We start from the raw sequence: 20,603 nt of genomic DNA on the forward strand, positions 1-20,603 counted from the left end.
GTTTCTTTAGCTGTCAAAAAATATACTTGTATATTATAAATTATATTTTATAGCTTATAAATATTATTTTTATTTTATGTTATTGATTTTTTATTTATTTATTTATTTATTTTTTTTTTCGTTTGACCTACTTTTTTTTGTTTAATAAAAGTCGTTTTAATTATTTAAATTATTTTAGATATACATTGACTGTTTTAGGAATTTTTATTAATTTTTTTTTTATATTTGAATGGAATTTATTTTATTAATTTAATTTTTTTTTTTATAGAGTTTATTTATTTTTGTAATTAAAAAATTTTATCGAACGAGGCAGTGGGCTTTTTATACGCATGATTTAATATTTGATGGTGGTTTAATATTTTCTGAAAGTGGTAAAACCAGGCTTTTTATTTTTTTGGGATAATATAAAAATAAATCGTAATATGTATTTTGCAATAATCAAGTTTGCCTATATTCTGTCAGCATTATCGTGCATAAATTTTCTGGCCTACTTATTTTCATTTTATTTGACAAATGACTGCATTTTTTAAAAACAAAAAAACATTGGCTTGTAATAGAAATTTCCATTTCTATTTTATTGAAAATATATGAATATTAAATACATGCAAATGTCATACAAAATAATATGTTATTCATTTTAAAAATTAAAATTCAATATATGACTTTGCTATATTTTGAAAAAACTTTAGACAACGAAAATCATTTTTATATTTTTTCTCAAAACAAAACCATCTATGGAAAATTAAAAAAAAAATATTTAAAATTAATTAAAGGGTTGCAAAATAATTTTAAAGTCAAATGAAAAATTCCTTTTTATATTCAAATATTTTATTATTCATTGTTATTATCATAAACTATTTTATATTTATAAATATATTCAAAAATAAAAAATTCATTCTTCAAGATCATTTTTACGCACGTATAAACACTTGAGAACACATTCGCATAATAATTTCACCGTGAAAGTGAATTTATAATGACAAAAAAAAAAAAAAATAATAAAGTTAAAAAAAAAAAAAACAAATCCTACTTTAATATATTATTAATTGTTTTTTTTTTTCATTTTATTTTATCTTGAACGATAAAGCCATTTTAGGTATTCCAAATTAACAATAATAATAAATTTATATTTATAAAATTTAAGTACTCTCACCATTTCAGTTTATTTTTTTTTTCTAAATATTTTTTTTCCATCTATTTTCTTTTCCATTTATAAACTATAATCCTTAAGGTACTCTTGTTGTATTTCGTTAATGATAAATAAATAGTAACTATTATTCAAAAAATTAAATAAATAAAAATAAACTTCTAAAACCACTGAATGATTTTATCGTCAATGAATTATTATTTATTTATTTAATTATTTCAAACAAATATATTTAAACAATATAATATGCGTGTCTTATTTGGCAAACATTGCAGTGTGAATAATATCTTAAACATGACGTAGATAAATATATACAAAAAATGGGAATAAAAAAAAATTCTCAACACGAGTTAAATTGCATATTGAGAAAAGTCATAATTTAAACGATTCTCCACACTGCATGCTGTTATTTGCCTGGAAGGTTATGCATCACCTTCGTATGATGTAAAAAAAGAAAAAAAAAAATACACATATATATTTGCCCGACATCGGCAATCAATCCCCCAGACATGAATCACACTCAAGTATATCTCACGATGAAATCAATAAATAACAACAATTTCATCACACATTGTTTTTTCTTTTTGTAGTTAAGTCTCTTGCAAAATATTAAATTGCACCAGACAATTGGTCTTCATCATTCAATGACAAAGATAATTATTTAAAATAAAAAAATAATAATAATTATATATAAATAACGAAAAGTAATCTGATCCAATTTGGTGAAAGGAAAAGATATAATTATATTCATGATATTCATCATTTGAAGGTCACCATAGTTGTTTATATGACCTCCAAAAAATAAATCATTTTTTTGTTGTTTTTAAACTTTAAAAACATTGAGCTAATTAATATTCCGTTGTCCCATCTTATTGTGTTGTTAAAGCTTCAGTCAATCCAGTTTAAAAGTAATAAAAAAAACCTGTAACAAATAAATTATTATTAGACTTAAATCATGATAAAAATTTTTAATATTTTTGTAACCTTATTGAGTTATGAAAAATCAAGGTAAATTTAATTTTTTTAAAAATATAAATTATAATTGAATATAAAAAAAAATATAGGTAACAAGATTGTAAATGATTACTCAATGAGCAAGATGCTGACAGCATACAACGTGTTTAGAGGAAAAAAAAAAACGTGTTCAATTATTATACCAAGCCTTTTTCGAATTCATATGTGATTAGTACAAAGTGTCGATAAAAATATATAATTTTAATTGATCTAACACTACTTGACATTGTTGTTGTCTGATTTTTTTTTAACTAAAAAAATTAATTTTTATGGCTCATGATTTAGGAAATATTTTTTTCTGTTATTTATATTATTTTTAATTAAATTTTTTTCTTCATTTAATTCTGTACGCTTGTTAACATTGATGGCATTGACCTTCAGACAAGTTCAAACAGATCATTGCTCTGAGGATTCGTGTTTATATATATATAAATTTTTTTTCAATGCCTTTAGGCATCCAATAATCTCAACGAGGTCACGAAAGATGTGGTGAGATCGTGTCCTTGCTCATGCTACTTCAAGCACCACGACCTCGTGTATATGCAACCTGTTACGGTTGTCTTGTGTCTATACTTGAGAAGGTCATGAATGATTCTTCATCATTCAAATTTTATTAATTTTTTATTTTCTTTATTTATTTATAATAAAAAAAATTTGGTAATTTAGAAATTTCTCAATGTAATTAATACTTTCTTTTTAAATAAAATTGAAAGTACATAGAAGCATAATTATATCAACATTAAAAATGATATATGCTAAATTTATAATATAAATCGAAATCACTTTTCTATACTCATGTCAACTTTGTACATAAAATTTATACATTTACCGTTAATTGATATTAAAAAGGACAGGAAATTGATGTTTTATTTTATTTTTTGACCAATCATTTTTTCACCTTCATTAGGAATATTTAAATCACTGTGATACGTGATAAATTGCAACTTTATACTTTGTGGTTGTTAAATTATTAAGTGTACGTTTAAATTATTTAGCTTTAAATATGTATATTAAATAAATAATATATTTAAAACTAAAATTATAAATTTTATAGGCAGCATAAAATTTATGGAAATTAGCAGTTTAAAAAATTTACATTAATATATTAGTCACATATAAATAAATAATAAATTTTCATAAAATCTAAATTATTAATAATTATTTTATCAAGGCATTATTATTATTTATTATTTATCATTATCAATTTGGAAAATAAGGAATTAAGGTTTTTATTTTTTTTAAATTTATTAATGTTGTTATTATTATTATTAATAATAATTTTTTTTTCATCTTTTAGTCGTTTTATTTGTTTTTTTTTTTTGTCAATATTATTGCAACATTTCATTGTTGTTTTATTGTTTATAAATATATATTTATTTATTATTTTTTTTTTGGTGAAAAGATGAGGTTAATATTTAATTTTCTAATAATGATAATTAATAATGATAATTAATGTTTGTGAATTAATAACAATTGACTAAATAATCTCCATTAATTTTTTATGTACATGAGGTGAAGTGATTTTAATTTGGCTTTTTTATAATGTTATTATTTTAATAATTAATTGGTATTTATTTTTTTTATTATTGACTCATATTGTTCTTGTTTTATTGGAGTCTCATTAATCCATAAATTGGTATGTGCCATAGAAGGAAATTGTGTATAATATCACCGTCCAGCAATTCCTTTACCTGAGTTGGGTGGTACAAATCCAAATCCACTAGCTCCAACAATAACACCACTTGTTTCTCCACCACTTTCTGGTGGTCCCATTGGAAATAGAACTGGTCCTGTAAAAAATTTAAATATTTTTTTTTTTCATTAAATACTTTGATGAAGAGACAGTGGCTTATCTAATAGAAAAAAGTAAAAGAAAGATAATATCAATAAACAATACTTTTATAATTTTTTTTTCATATTTTATTCAATTAAAATAGAGGTCATAAACATTTGTAATGATTTTATACACGTGACGAGGCAAATTAATATATATCTCGTCATCTTGTTGCATGTTGTTAGCAACACATGCAAAAAATAAATAAATAAATATTTATCGTATGATGTATATGAACCAGTGAAAGTACATTTTCATTATAATAAAGACATTATATCCCGGAAGCAGATACATAATTTAATTTTTTAAACTTGCCTGTGTTAGCTCGTGGATCTCTCATTGGTGATGCTGCACGAATATATGGTCCAAAACCAGCAAACAGCTGACTGTAATCTTGTGCCATTGTACCAGCTACCAAGGCAAATAATGCAACGGTAATTATAGCGATCTATGATAAACAAATAAATATAAATATTTAATATATATTTTAAATAATAATAAGGTATTTTTATTTTAAATTAGAATTTATTTATTAACATAATTATAGTTGATTTATCAGGTATGCCAAGTATACACGAAATGCCTTTGATTTGAATCTAATCCATTTGCAATATTTATTATTTTTTTTCTTATAAATGTTGGTAGTTTTTTTTCTGCTTTAATTTAAAAATATAAATATTATTTCATTAGAAAAAGAGAGAGAGAGAGAGAGAGAGGTGACATACAATGTATATAAATATGTTAACGAATCTGTTTACTCTTGTTTGTATTTTTTTTTTTTCATTTGCCAAGTACCTAATTTGCATTTAAAACGGATACTAAATTTTTTGAAGTACACGAATATTCAATAAATATATTTTCTTGTTTTTTTTTTTTTTTTAATTTTATTACTATGCAATCAATTAGTTAACTATTTATTATTATTCTTGGGTAAGTTTAAAATTTCGCAAGTGCAATTTATTATGCGTGTGTTTGATTTAATTTAGTTTTAAAAATAAATATCTTTATTTTTTTTAAGACAAAAGAGTGGGTTGATTGTAATGAGGTAAATGGGTGAAGATCGATCAACATTATAATAATCATTTACTGAACAATAAGGAGAATAATGCAAATGAATTTTATTTTTAATTATGACTTGTTAATAATGAGCCTCGTGTTATGAAAAAAATTAATTTCATTTATTCTTGATGAAAATAATAACTTCAAAAATCTTTAGAAATGTTTGGAAAAAAATAAAATACTTCCTCAATTGTTGTACTAAATTATTAACGCGATAATTAATGACCAAGAAAGGTGGAAGAATAATTATAAACTTCATTTTCGTATTTAATTTTCTTCCTGAATTATAACAATTTATTTATAATTTTATTTTTAAACAGAATTAATTTTATTATTCACTAATTAATTTTTCACAGTGTCTTGTAATATATTGACATGAAAATTGTTATAAAATGCAAGTGAAAAAAGTCTTGATATTTTTTTTTGATTATACTAAAATTTGAAAGGACACATTTAAGTTATTTTCATTGTCATTTTTTGTTGAATCTTAAATTTACTGTAAAGTAGAAAAACTTATGAACACACATTTGGCTATATTTTTTTTTTTATTTCTCGTTCCAGTGACCACGTTACATAAAAAAATGATGAAACTGTTACGTCGACATGTTTATATATATTTATCGAATAAAAAATAAAATAAAATACTTTAACTACAATCATATTCAATGCACATATGATTTTAATTTAACCACATGTTTTATAAAGTTTATGGTAATGACAAAAAACACTTTGAAAAGTATATTTAATAAAAATTATATATTTAAAAATTCGCGGAAACGAATGAAAAACGGGATGTAATAAAATGTTGATTTAAAAAATTAAATTTGTTACTGATTAATGATGATACTGCAAATTATAAATAGATAGTAAATATAGATAATTCATTGAAAAAATTTATAAAACTAGACACTTTGAAATTGAAGATTTATATTCTTTATTATCATCGAGGAAGTGACTTTCTCATATTATAAATCATATTGAATATGTTTAATTGAAAATAAAAAATTATTTAAAATTTACTCAAAAATTATTTTTGAGATTTATTTATATATTTTTTTTAAATTCTAATATCATTATGTCACCATAAAATTGTAGTGTTAATATAAAAATATTTAATTTATATTTAATTTATATAATATGTTGAGGTTGTGTGTTACTTTGACGAGGTCAAGAAGAGAGTCGACATACATGTTCAATCAGCGTAACCTGCGTGTGAGATTTTGTTAACTTGATACAATACTAAATTATTATATTTATTTTTTTTTTATAGGCGTTGGTTGTCGTTGGAAAAACTTCCTAATTGTTTATTGAAATTAATAAATTTTTATTCTCAATGAAAACTACAGTGTCATGAAATAAAAAAATAAAAATAAATAAAACGATATGAGAAGCATCATATGACTTTCTCCAATTTGGCAAATAAAATATCGACTTAAAAAATAAATATATAAATTATACGACTTTTAAGTTGCGTTTCACTTTTATTCCAATAAAAAAAAAAAATATAAAATAGAACCCGCATATAGTTTATTCTTCATTATGAACTGTTACTGTTGTTGCTGGTATTACTGCATAATTTACCAATTTATCAAGGAAGTTTAAAACTTAGTCGAGCATTTTTTTTTTTATAAATTTAAAGAACTTTTTTTTTTTTTTAACAACAAATAAACTATCTTTTTGATGACGCCATATTGAAAGTGATATCCTCACGATCTGCCTATTACTTATAAATAAAAACAACAATGTTAGTAACAAATTTTATATGCACAGTGAAACCGTGATCCATAAAGATAATATAAAATTATATAAAAAATGTATTAATTAAAATTTGAATAATTTAAAATAGCAATATAGCAATTAGTTTATAAATCAGGTTGAAAAAAAAATACATAAATTAGATCAATTTCATAATTTTAGAATTTAAAAAAAAAATTAATAAATTATTTTAATATCAATATGCTCGTGATGACCGACTGGATTTTTTTTGTTGATAAATTCAAATGATAAACTATTTAATCGTGCATTTATTGTAAGAAAAAATTAACAGGAAAGTAATGAATTATATGGTATTGTATTTGGAAAATATTAAAATGCTTGCAGCACATGGTGATTGGTGTGCTTCTAATGTTTTTTTTAATATTGCAATTTATTACATTCGTGTTAACTTTCCGTCACCTTGAGAAAAGTACCAAATGATTAAGCCAATGATAACGCAAGTATGTGCACAATATTTTTTAATTTAATATAATTACAAAAAATAAATTAATAAATAAAATTTCCAAATATTATTATTTATTTTTTTGCTCAATAAAATTTTTAATGTCCTTGCGTGTGTTACAAAGAAATGATAATTAATTAAAAATTTTTTAATAATATTCACTAGTATTACGTGAATAAAAATAAAAATTATAATTAATATTGTGTTGAGGAGAAATAATGTTAGAAAAGTATATTGCATATGACAATAATAATGGATTATAAAACTCTAGAGAAAGTGACAAAGTTTTATTTTTTAATTTTTTTTTTTTTTTTCATTTTTAATATATGATTGTAATTTTAAATCTATCTTGAATTTAATATTTATAATTCTGATTTATAAATATAATAATAATAAATAATATAACAATTTTTTATATATATTTTTTTTCGTTTTTTTATCAACTGGAAAATTTCATGGTTCAGCAAATTTAACAGTGTGTTCTCACCAAGTACGCGTGTTTTTTTTTTTATCTTTATTTATGTATTTTATATTTTATTATTTGTTTATAGTCACTTTAAAGTGCGTTATTTGTGCAATGAAATGATTTAAATTCGTAAATATCAATGATTTTCAAAGAGATTGTAAAATATATTTAAACAACTTTATAACGTTGAATAATTTTAAATAAACATTTAGCTTTTTATTTTATAATTACGTTGATTATAAATTTTTTCAAATAAGACAATGATGACACAGAAAAAAATGGAGCATATAATAACAAAAAAAATTAACGTCCAATAGCATGCACATATGTTTGCGTGATTATGTTAATTTATTAGGCGTGGTTCTTGGGCCAAAATAAATCCAAGGCTCCAGATAATTCACGCGATATTTTAAACACATATCATCCATAAAAATATTTAACAAATTTTATAAAAACAAGAATAAAAAAACGTATAAATAAATAAATAAAATAAACGTAACGTTTTGGCATCAGCACGTTAATTATTTTTTTTTTTTTTCAATTTTATAAACGTTCAGAAAATATTATCTTCTAAATACTTGTAATCATCAATCTCAATTTGTTGTTAATGAAAGCAAACCAATACTCTGAGTAACTCAACATACCAAAAATTTAAAAAAAAAAAAAAAATTGTTGAAAGTTTTAATTGACGATGACATGACAAATTGCAAAATTTACGTGATATACATATATATATTTTTTTTTTCATAGAAAATACGTTAAATAGACATTGTTACGTCCCGAATCGTGTGATATTACTTTCATCAATGTCGATGATTCTTAGCCAATGTTTATTACAAAATTCCGTGCGATAAAAAAAAAAAATATTTGTAGAATCATATAAGTGAGTGTCTACACTGTGATCACGTATATACTCAGTAAACCTTGACCAAAGACATATCGCTCATATATATTATTATATATATTTTTTTTTCTATCACTTGTAATTTTTTTTTTCACCATTTTTTTCATTGTTTTTTATTTTTGTTAAACCATATTTACCATATATGCATTTATTTGTTTATAATTTTTGCATGCAAATATAGGGGCTCGTCACATGATTGCAATTAATTTATGATTGTTAATGATAATTGGACCACCACCCCTGACCCCATTCCATGCATACCTTTTTAAACGAATCAATGCAAAAGTCACATGTTATACTGTGATGCAATAATGTCCCACCATAAATTTAACATAACCAGTTGTTTTTAATTTATTCTGAATATTCAAAAAATATGTTTATTTTATTGAAATTTTATATTAAAATATTTTATTAATATAAATTATATAATTTTTAAGATTTTTATTTTACATTAAAAAGTGTTTTAAAAAATGATTGGAATTTTTTTTTTTTTTTATATTTCTTTGATTAGAAATGAAGTTAAAAATAAATGCAAGTATGGAAAATTAATGTTTTTTTTTTGTGTAGGTGTTGGATAACTTGTTTATTTATTTATTTATTTATTGGCTTCTTTTTTTTATCGTAGAAAAAAATAAAAATACGTGATTAATTGTAAATTATTTATACAGTAAAGTGTTAGTGTGATCATCAAGACACGTTGGTTATTGCCAGGTGATTGAATAAAAATAAAATATAAAAATGTTATGCCGATGATCCCTTGGGCCATATGACAAGTTTACCAAGCAACAAGTGTTTTCCGTGAATGCCTCAGGGCCCTCAGGCAAGGCCAAAGTGATCTTGTAATTTTTCTTTTTTCATTGAATTTTCACCTGCCATGATTTAGCTATTGTTTTGTCAAAATTTTTTAACAATATTTTTTAAAATCAATTTTAAATATATTCTATGAAATTTTTAATCATTTTTTTTATGTTTTTTTTTTTTTTTTCTACACTCTATAAAAATTAAAAATTAATATAACTTTCAATTCACAATTTAAAGACGTTTATAAAAATTCGATTTATCACGAAATGCATATTAAAATCATCAGTGCATTCATTTGATGAAAAACGTAAATATTTTATTTCCCAGAATTTTTTAATTTCTCATATAGATAAATTTATTAATTACTTTCAATATTTAAATTTTTTTTTTTTTTTCATTTCACTTGAAACACGTGCAATAATCACTGAACATCACGATTTACAATTTCGAAAAAAAAAAAAATTAAAAAAAAAAAATACACAATACACTTTTAAAATGAAATAAATTTTTGTTTTAATTTTGCAAAATTTATATATATATTCCATTTGAATTTCACAACTTTCGAAAAACATAACAATGATCATAAAAAAAAAAAAAACCATAATGATGAAAAAATAAAAAATAATTTTCACTTATTTTTTTTTTTTGATAATTTATTACTTACAAGTCTCATGTTGATTCCTTGTGTGTGTTTGTGTTTATTATTAAAAAAAATAATATATATTTTCGAAAAAAAAAAAATATATATCGATAAACAAAAATTATTGATGATATTGCAAGAAGAACCCCAACCAACAGTCACGCGAATACTAAGATGCAATTTTATTAACTCTTTTTGTATTACGAAGCACAAGTTAAAGAAACAAGACTTGAGCGTCACTGGTTTGTTTGTATGTATGAAATGGTTTTTATATTTGTATATAAAATTCAGGGTTGTATATGGAGAGAGTTTAAAATAATATTAGGGTGGGAGGAGTGATATATACTGTGGAAAAAGGTAGAGGTATATGGTTCCGGTCTATGTCCAATGTGGGCAGTTTTATGATTTTATAGAGCGTTGTCTTTGATAATATAAAAAACAAAAATTATTATAAAAATTTATATACAAGAAAATTAAGAAAAAATAAATATTATTGAAAAAATTTTTAAACTGAGTAATTAATTTAAAAAAAAAATTTAGAAAAAAAAAAAAATTGATATGTTCCTGCAAGGATTGAGCTAATCCGTTTGATGATTGGTGGGGATTTGTTGGTACTTTTATATCAATGTTGGAGGCCACATGATGGACACCCCCCTTGATGTCCCCACTATATAATTTTCCTTTTTTTTTTTGTAAAAGAAAAAAATGAATATATATAAAACTTGTGTCCTGAACATGTGATAACTGTGATGGTCAAGGTGACCCTACTTGGCCCTCGAATCTTTAACTAACTTACCATTTGAATTATACAAAATATTATTACTCATTTTATAATTAACCATTTCTATATAATATTTTATAATCTGATTTTCAAAGACATTCATCTAATGTCAATGATTTATTATATATTTTTAAAATAATTATCTTGTCACAATGAAAATATTAAAAATACTATTCAAACAAGGACGATTGTTTTATGAAATTTTTTTAATTATTTACATTCCAATTAGAGTGTATTTTTTAAATAAAATTTCAATAATTATTATTATCAAAATGTTGATAAAACAATTTAAATGTTAAACAAAATATACTTGTGAAATTTTTTTCTTTTTTAATTTTAAACTGATGACAAACAGTAGATTAATTTATTCTCAAAATATTTTTCAGCTTTCTCAATTGTTTAATGCTTCAATCGATCAGAATCTACCGGAAAATAATAACAATAGTCATTGATATTATTCAGGTGAATTCACAAGTCTATCTATCATTTAAAATTTATTTTTTTTTTCTACCAATTACACTTTAAAAAACTTGGAATATTTATCAAAGATGACAACCATATACTTGACAAATATGATTAAATCATAAATATATAATTTTCAATATAATTTATAATTACTAAAATAATATTAATTCAACCTCGAGTTGTTATACAATTAATGATTTTAATGATTAATTAAAATCGACGTTTGTTAATGTTTTTTTTTTTTAAATATATTTCTCTATGCATAATTAATTTAAAAAAATTATTGACAACATAAAAATGTACGTCAAATAATTTAAAACTTATAAAGTTGTCAGTGTGTTTAATTTTTTTAAAAATCAATTGATAAAAAATATCGAGAAAATACATTTATACTTAATTTAATTAAAAAGAAAAAATTCTATAAATTACAGGTATGTTGCAATTAATGAAGATGAACTTGTTAATTTTTTGTATTAATTAAAACGAAATAAAAAAAAATTTCTATACATAAACTTTATATAAATTCTCACAGTTGTCAATTAGCTAATTAACCATGACAATTGTTTGTATCATAATATTATCATAATATCGGCATCTTACAATAACATGATCGATTGCACATTGTTGTGTACATGTATTTAATACATGTATAAATTTTTTAATAGATTCTCCACGTGTAGAAATATAAAACGTTCAATGCCGCTTGAATTAAAACACATTTATTGGCACTCGTAACTGGAATCCGGATATGGCAAATAATAAATTGACGATATTGTGTAAATGTGACGTACTTGAATTGAATCAGTTTACAATAATTATATCAACCAATTAATAATTCATTATTCAATTGTTAATAAACGCAAATTTTTTTTTTTACATCACATTATTTTTGTAATTTGAAATTAAGTAATTATTATCATTTTTTTTTTGTAAATAAATTTTTATTTCAGAAAAAAAATACATCATAATAATTGTGTATAATTTTAGTTGATTTTTTTTTTTTTTTAATCGATGGAATTTAATTTTGCGATTACAATATATCGCAAAGACATCATTAATTTTGTTTTATATAAAATGAAGTGATTATAAATAATAATTATCCTACATTAAAGTCATAATTTTTTTTAATGATTTTTGTATCATGATATCCATGACGATCATCAGTATATATCAATTATAATTGAAAATTTTTATAGCAATTTTAACAAGTACATCACTGTTTATTCGAAAAAAAAAATGACTGACTCATTTCTAGATTACATTTGCTTGCTATTTGTTTTGTTTTTTATTAGTTTTTTTTTTTTTTTTTTTTTTTTATCTGTTGTGTTTGATATATAAATATATGTATTTGTATTTTTTATTGCAATTGTTTTTTCTTTTTTTAACTTTTGATTTTAATGTAGTAATTGCATAATTATTAACAGCTGTTGCATTGAGACCTGCAGTTGAGATAAAGTTAGGGTGAATGTATACAATATTATATAGGCTTTTGTGTGGTGAAAGTAATTATTATCAAAAGGCTTCCGTGATTCACAACGTTGCAATCAATTTTTTAAATGCAAATATTTTTAAACTATCACAGAACAAAATTCTTCCTACAATTTACAAATGTTTTTTTAAAAAAAAAAATATTTAACAAAGTATTTTAACAGTATAATTTAATAATCATTAAATTTTTTTATTGTAACGAGGGATATTTTCTCTTTATTTATAAATAATAAATTGTAATATTTATTTATGATAAATATTAGGAGGACACGGTATTTTTTTCAAGGTAGCCAAGTTATATTTATAATTTTATTTTTTATGTTTAAAATTTAGAGGTCGTTTCAAGTGACTTACCCAAAATTTCTACAGCATAAATGAATTTGATATTATTTTTAATTTTTATAACATTAAATTATTAGTAATTTGTTGCTAAACATTTAATTTAAAATAAAAAATAATTATACTTTATTAGATGATTCGACAACTCATAGAAAAATCAATCAATCATAATTATTTGTACCGGAAAAGTATACTTTATATGTCATTTTAATTAACAATTTGTGTAATTCACCGTTGGATTATAATTACTCAATAGTAATACATCAAAAATATTGAAAAAAAAAATTAAATTAAAAATAAAATTAAAGCTAAATTCCAAACAATTTATATTTCATAATTTAATTTTTTTCATCATAAAACTATGATTAATTTAATTTAAAATTATTTGCATTTCTTTTTGATATCCTTGAATTTCACGGATTCTGTACTTCCGTTTCGCATCCGCAAATCCCAAGAGACCTCAAAAAAATAATAAAAAAAAATGTCCAACCACGACGACCTCACCAGATATGAATAAAATAATTTATTTTATAAATAATAAATATACCTTATATTTTTTTTTTTATTTAATAATTATTAGTTTTCGCTCAATTGTCCATTGGTACAGTGTATGGAAGCCAAGGCAACCGTCTAATTGGTATTAAAAGTAAACTCAATAGGCATAACCTAGTTTTTTAATTCCTTCACTTTTTAATTCCTTACTATGTGACCTTGAATAGGAAAAATCGGAAATATCATTTAATTGCTTGAGGATAATTTTTTTTTCTAATAATTATTTATTATTAATTTTACATCGAATATTTTTTAACAACCCCTGTGGAGAACTTATCTTTTTTTTTTTATTTTATATTTTAAATTTGATATAAAAAATATACGTCAGTGTTTGGATATAAAATTGTGACGTGTTTGTTATTTTAACCCGGATGTATACAATACACGTGTTTGTATTTTTTTTATTTTTTATTAATATCCTTATTATGTGAAAATAAAAAATAAATTTATCAATGTTTATAAAGGATTAAATTAATTTTTATATATTGAAGAAAAAAAAAAAATTTTCAGCAAAAAATAAGATTTTTGGATTGATAATTTATTAAATTTGAAGAAGAAAAAAATTGTTGTTGATGATGATGATGATGATGTTTGTTTAGTAATATTTACGTTTGTTTATCTTTTTTTTTTTTTACTATGATAAATTTAATTCAGGATGTATTTAGTTCACGGCTCCACCCGTTAATATATGAAATATATAAAAATGACATTATTATTATATTTTATTATTACGGAAGTTGATAATAAATCATCCAAAGAACCAATTAAAATTGTTACGATTGTAGTATTCTGACGACCGAGAACAAGGTTGTACATTTCATATAGTCACCTTCATTTCACGCTTCACAATAAATGTAAGAAATATTTTTTCCAAAAATAGGTAATTCTGTGTTAAAAGATGTAATGTAATTACGCTTAAAAATAACAGATTATAATTTAATAATAAATTCTTTAATCCTTGATGTTTTTTAATACAAATAAATAATATTTCTATTAGAAATAAAAAAAAGAATTTATAAAATTCACTAAATTCTTTAAATTTCAATAACAAAAATGAAACATAAAATTAATGGCTTGTAAATTATTATCAATTAATAAATTTCTTTAAAAATTTAAAATTTACAAAATTAATTTAAAGTAACAGACGTAATTTTTTTATTTTTTTTAAACTACGACAGTATTGAATTTCAAAATTTTAATACAAATGTTCAGTCAACTACAAGTTGCGTCTTATCAAGTCTCGATACGTTTCATTGAACTTACATCAATGAAAATAAAAGTTTTTTTTATTATAATTATAAAAACATCGATAATTATGAGAGAAAAATAGATAGAATAAATTATCTTTTTTCAAAAAAAAAATAAAAATGGGTATCAGGAATTTGAGGCAGATAGTTCTTGGCGCAGATCAAGTGCCTTTGTTCACATGGTCTATGCTAGGATATATTTGCCCCAAACACCAGATGACAATACACAATGTAAAGCTTCCACTTTTTATAATGCATATTATTTATATTCAACTATATATTCATCTTTTATGCAATATCTATATTGAGCTACAAGAAATATAGGTCATATATATAAAGGTAATCTGGAATCAAATAAGCTTGAACTCGGGGGGGTTTGAACTCGAGACCACAAGCACCGTAGGCAGGGCTCTTGCTGACTTAAGCATCAGCTCACTCGGTGAGCTATAAAAAATAATTATACTTAAAAATTATTGGTTTGAAAAAAAATTTAACTTCATTATGCCATTGCATTTATGCTCTTGTAAATAATACAAAAAAAAAGAGAATTTAAATTTTACCAATACATTATTAAACAATTTATTCAGCCAAAAACTTATTAAATAAAAAATTGACAATTATAAATGAAAAAAGAAATAAAATGTTTAATTAAAATAAAAATAGAATAATAATTAGTCACGGTATTTTTTTGATTCAATTTAATTTCAATTAATTTAAAAAAAAGTTAATAAACAATATCAATGTTATATTTAAAAAAAAAAAAAAACAATATCGTTAATAACAAAATTGTTACCTTCTGAAAATTAATCTCTTGGTAAAAAACAAGTTTAAATTCCACGGTTTGATAATTCGCAAATGCTGCAAGTATTTTTCCGCCCACAGGTACTTTTCTCCCTGTCTACACATTAATATATAAAAACTTTTATATTGATAAACAACACCTGATGTGTTTTTATTTTTTATTATTTTATTTTTAATTTTATTTTTTTATTAATTTAACTATATAATTAAAATAAATAAAATAATAATCCCAGTTTATGTCTTGTAAATAATGCGGATCTATTTCAATGGCTATCAGGATATTTGATCGCTTCGTTCGACATAAAGTCCTGTGTAGCATAGACATGTCTTTCAACATTTAAGTGATATATATAAGCTGTAAAAACAATCAGTATTTTAAACCATAAAAATAGTTAAAAATATATTTCATTGTTGATTGTAGTCATTTATATTTATTTGACATTCAAGTATCCTCTGATGTTGCCTAATTTTTATAGTGCAACTTGTAGGTGCTGTAATAGTGTAACAAGTTGGATGATTTAATATCTATTATATGTGCTTTGGCACGTATATAACGATTGGAAAATGATAGTTGAATATCTAGGATATATACGTGTGAAAGTAAACATCTGCGGTATATATTTATACATGAGAATTTTAATAAAATAGAAGTAATTAAAAATTGCTAACGTAAATAAAAATATAAAATATAAAATTTTTTAAATTAACAGGTGAAATATTTTAATTGTCATCGTTTTGTTTTTGTATAAACGATTGTATGTAAATTTTTTTTATGTTGATAATTTAAATATTAATCGACAATCAGATTCAATTAAAAATTACCATATTTAATAAACACCATTCTCGTTTTGATTTCGTGTGAATAATTTAAATATAAATTTAAAAAAATTAAATAATTATTTAAGATAAAATTTGATTGAACCAATTGTTGATTATAAAATAGTAAAATTTCTATAAATCCAGAAATAGATAATGCAGAATGTTTTAGATAAAAATTTTTTTCTTTAAATTATCATGATTTAAAATTACATAATATATTTGAAGTAAGAATAATTTAAAATTATTTATTCATATTGATCATGGACATTCAGGAAAAAATAAAAAGCAGATACTAAATTTTATTAACAGATGGAGCTATTGTTTAAATAAATTAATTTAAAACTCTACAGAATTCTGACAGATTTCTGCAACTTTCATTCAATAGATATTACAGTATTAAACATAATAAAAAACAGAAATGATATTTATTTTCTTCACTTTTAAAAGCAAATCTGGAAAATTCTAAAAAATTGTGATCATGTTAAACAAAACCCCCTGAATATTATCCATATTATGAATTTTCAATCAAAACGTTTGCTGTTAAATAAATAAATACAGTGGCAGTCTCTTATAGTACAGCTGATTGTTACGTATATAAGGTGTAGTAGGTGTTGTATTTTTTGACTATACATTTCGTAGCCATGGTGTCACTAAATCTGGCCATGAATAGCCCCTTGAATAAAACGATATTTAAAAAAATATTAACAAAACATTATATGACTAACAATACGCCCGAAAACCTTAGTTATTTTTCGATAAGTTCCTGATCAATGCAAAATGAAAAAAAAAACAATTACAAGTTACATGACAAACAGGAAATTGATGTCATCATTACGCTTGTCTTGTCATAAATATACAATCTTGTTATTTGAATAATATTTTAAATTATATTTTTTATACAATTTTAGAAACTATACGGAATAAATTATCCCTCGCAATCTATGAATCATCAAACTCATTAACAAATAAAAAAATTAAAAACTCATATTAATTTTTAATCAACAATAAAATTAAATATTATTTAAAATTTAATTTTTCTAATGTTTATTGAACTTTTATTGTAATATTATTATTTTCAAATATTGAACCTGTGGTAAGTGGATTTTTTGATCTATTTTTTTTTTTATGATTAGAATTACTTGTGGTTTCCATCTCGTTGACAATCCAGTCCAAATGCGGTTTGTCTGTAATGTCAAGGTTTCAAGTATTTTTTATATACAACTTTTTTTTCCGCATGTTTGTTTACTTTTAAATTCTTTAAACATTATTTTAATCTCATTGACAACAACAAGCATTGATTTCTTTTTGTTATATAATTACAAATAAAAAATTTTCAGTTATTTATCTTTTTTTTTATTTCAATTTTTGCATTAGAAAAGTTCACGAACTATCGCGTGCCAATTACAACCGATGATACTGTTACACAATTTCAGGAACTGTATGTATCTTTAAATTTAATTAACTAAAATTAAATTTTACAACTGCTCTTTGTGAATGAGCGAATAATATTTGATTATCATCTTTGTTCCTCGTCAAATAAATTAGTGCAACAAACGGTGAAAATTTTAAATCAATTTATCAAAAATTCAACAATCCTTTGATATAATTTTTTATGTAAATATAAAAAAATTACTCTCAAGTTTAATCACAATGAATTCAGATTTTTTTAAACCCGTTATTTATTTTTTTTTAACACGTTATAAGCGCGTTTCGATAAAAGTAGTAATGCCCTTCGTGTGGTCAGACCAATCACAGAAAAATTTTCGTAATAAATAATAAAAACAATAAAGAATTGAATTATTATTATTTTTATTATATTTTCAAATTTATCAGGAGTATATTCTGAATATGGCTAATGGGTACTGAATATTTAATGTTAAGTTTTTCCGTTTTCACTTGTTCACTTGAAGCAGCGATGCATGGATAGCTTGAATTTCGTAACTCTCTGTGTTGTATCAAAAATAAAAACATTTCATTTACTTAATGTTTTTACGTGCATTGAATTATTCAAAAAAAAAAAACAATTTTTCTATTTTTGTATATTTATTTTTCTACTTGAAATATTATTTTTATTTTTATTTAGAAAATTATTTATTTACTACTTCATGCATATATGTAAAACATAAATGAAATAAATTTAAAATATTATTATTATTGTTTATAATTATTGCATACTAAAAGACAAATAAAAAAAATTAATTTTTATTATTTTCAAGACAATTACATTGTATGAAATTTGGTGTATGTCTCATTGAAATAATTTTTTTTGAATTTTAAAAATACTTGTTAAATTATTAAATGTTTTTTTTTTTAAAATCTTACACATTACCAAAATTCTAGACGTCCTTGAAATGAAGGTGATAACTTGCAAGGTTCCCTGACCACAAAGACATGTTTTTTTTTTTTTTTTTGTCAACAATCTTGAGCTTATTTACCAGAAAAATTATTGTCATTGTTATTGTTAAGTATTTTATTATCACATTTATTTTTTTACTATCTGATTTACACACACAGTGATTCAGACTGCAGGAGTGATCTGTTGAGATCGTGAGTTGGCGTGATTTTACCTCAGGCATTTTGCACACCTGTCAAGGTATAAAACAATTTATATTTTTAATTTTTTTCTTCTAATCACCAATTTTAAAAATTTATTAAGATAAATTAAAAATATACTCGTTAAAATAATAAAATAAAAAACTATACAATTTTATTATACAAAACTATAAAAAATGTAAATAAATAAATAATAATTTCAAGTGAAATATAATAAAAATTAAAAAGAAAAAAAGACAAAAAACATTATTTAATTTAATTAACATAAACGTGAGAAATGTTTTGTTTTTGTATTTATTATTTTTCGATCGTCTTTAATGTTCTATTAAATTCGATATATACTTCCTTGGCTGACCTTGAAGTATTTATTAAAATTATAATAAAATATCGTAATGTATTGCACTTTGTTTATCATATAAATAGTTGTCAGTATTATTCGTAGCAAGGTTATTTTTATTCTCACGCTCCTGACCGAGTATTGTCATTGAAATATTTTATTAAATCTATTTGATAATAATTAATTTTGAATACGCAAATTTACTAGATAATTATTATCAATTATTCCATCAATTAATTATCAATATTAATAAGAGTTTTTAATTTTAATTCAATATATTTTCTAACTATATATAATTGTCCTAAAGTTTTGAAAATTTAATTTCAATTATTTTAACTTTCTATTTAGTTTTAATATTTGTACAATTTTTTTTTATACGCAATAATATTATCAAAAAAATATAATAAAAATAGCTGTTAATTATAATTTCCAACATATATTTCAACAGTAGAATTGTGTACCTTAGTGGTGCATATGAAGTCGCAATTTTATTTGTAATTTTTTTCTTGTTCTTGAACTCAGGATAATTTGAGGCCACGCGTGGGACCGTCATTTTTTATCTTTTATAGATATTAATTGTTTTCTAAAACCTCTTCTTCACTTTGACACCACTATCCTTTTTTTTTTTATTTTTGTATGTCATATACTGTCACCCGAGTCAACAAACACTAGTATATTTCGATCAATAGCTTCCGGTTTATCAGGTCATTTACAAATAACAAAAAAATGAATAAATAAAAAACTAGGCAAGTTTTGGGAGAGCCTTTTATTACATTGACGTCATCGAGAGTGAAAAAAAAACAAAATTAAATATTACATTGAAAAATAAAATACGTGACAGCCTGAATAGAATATTTATATTTTTTTTTTTATTTATGGTTTTTTTTTTTTTTTTAAATTACGAAAATCATTGTAGATTTATAAGGCATTTTTATGAGATTTTTTTTACGAAACATTGCCAGAATGAGGCTCAAGGATTAATAGACTTGAGGATGCATTTTATTTTCGAAAAAAGTATATGATAATAAAACTGACAAGTTTGTTTTTAGATCATCTTGATTGAAGTCTTTTATACATTCGTCATCCAGCTCTAATGGGTGTGTCTATTTCTGAAAATTTTATATTTTTATATAAAATA

General features: G+C 22.3%; 1 protein-coding gene across 1 annotated transcript; it reads right to left on the reverse strand.

Moving 5' to 3' along the window:
- Positions 1-1,477: 1,477 nt before the first annotated feature.
- LOC122850000 lies at positions 1,478-10,679 on the reverse strand. Its single transcript, XM_044148950.1, has 4 exons — positions 10,108-10,679; positions 4,311-4,443; positions 3,853-3,951; positions 1,478-2,069 (listed from the first exon to the last, which is right to left on the reverse strand). Exons 1-4 carry the CDS (start codon positions 10,114-10,116, stop codon positions 2,050-2,052), a joined length of 261 nt encoding a protein of 86 aa, XP_044004885.1. The 5' UTR covers positions 10,117-10,679; the 3' UTR covers positions 1,478-2,049.
- Between the last annotated feature and the right edge of the window lie 9,924 nt (positions 10,680-20,603).

Source organism: Aphidius gifuensis, linkage group LG2, assembly GCF_014905175.1.
Source record: "Aphidius gifuensis isolate YNYX2018 linkage group LG2, ASM1490517v1, whole genome shotgun sequence".
NCBI lineage: Eukaryota > Metazoa > Arthropoda > Insecta > Hymenoptera > Braconidae > Aphidius > Aphidius gifuensis.

Bases quoted from the DNA above. Each gene is read 5' to 3' on its own strand.
- LOC122850000 (XM_044148950.1), bottom strand. The intron at 3,952-4,310 runs GCAAGTTTAAAA...AATTTTTTACAG, and splicing joins AGATCCACGAGCTAACACAG to GACCAGTTCTATTTCCAATG. The intron at 2,070-3,852 runs GTAAAGGAATTG...TATTTGTTACAG, and splicing joins ATTTGTACCACCCAACTCAG to GTTTTTTTTATTACTTTTAA.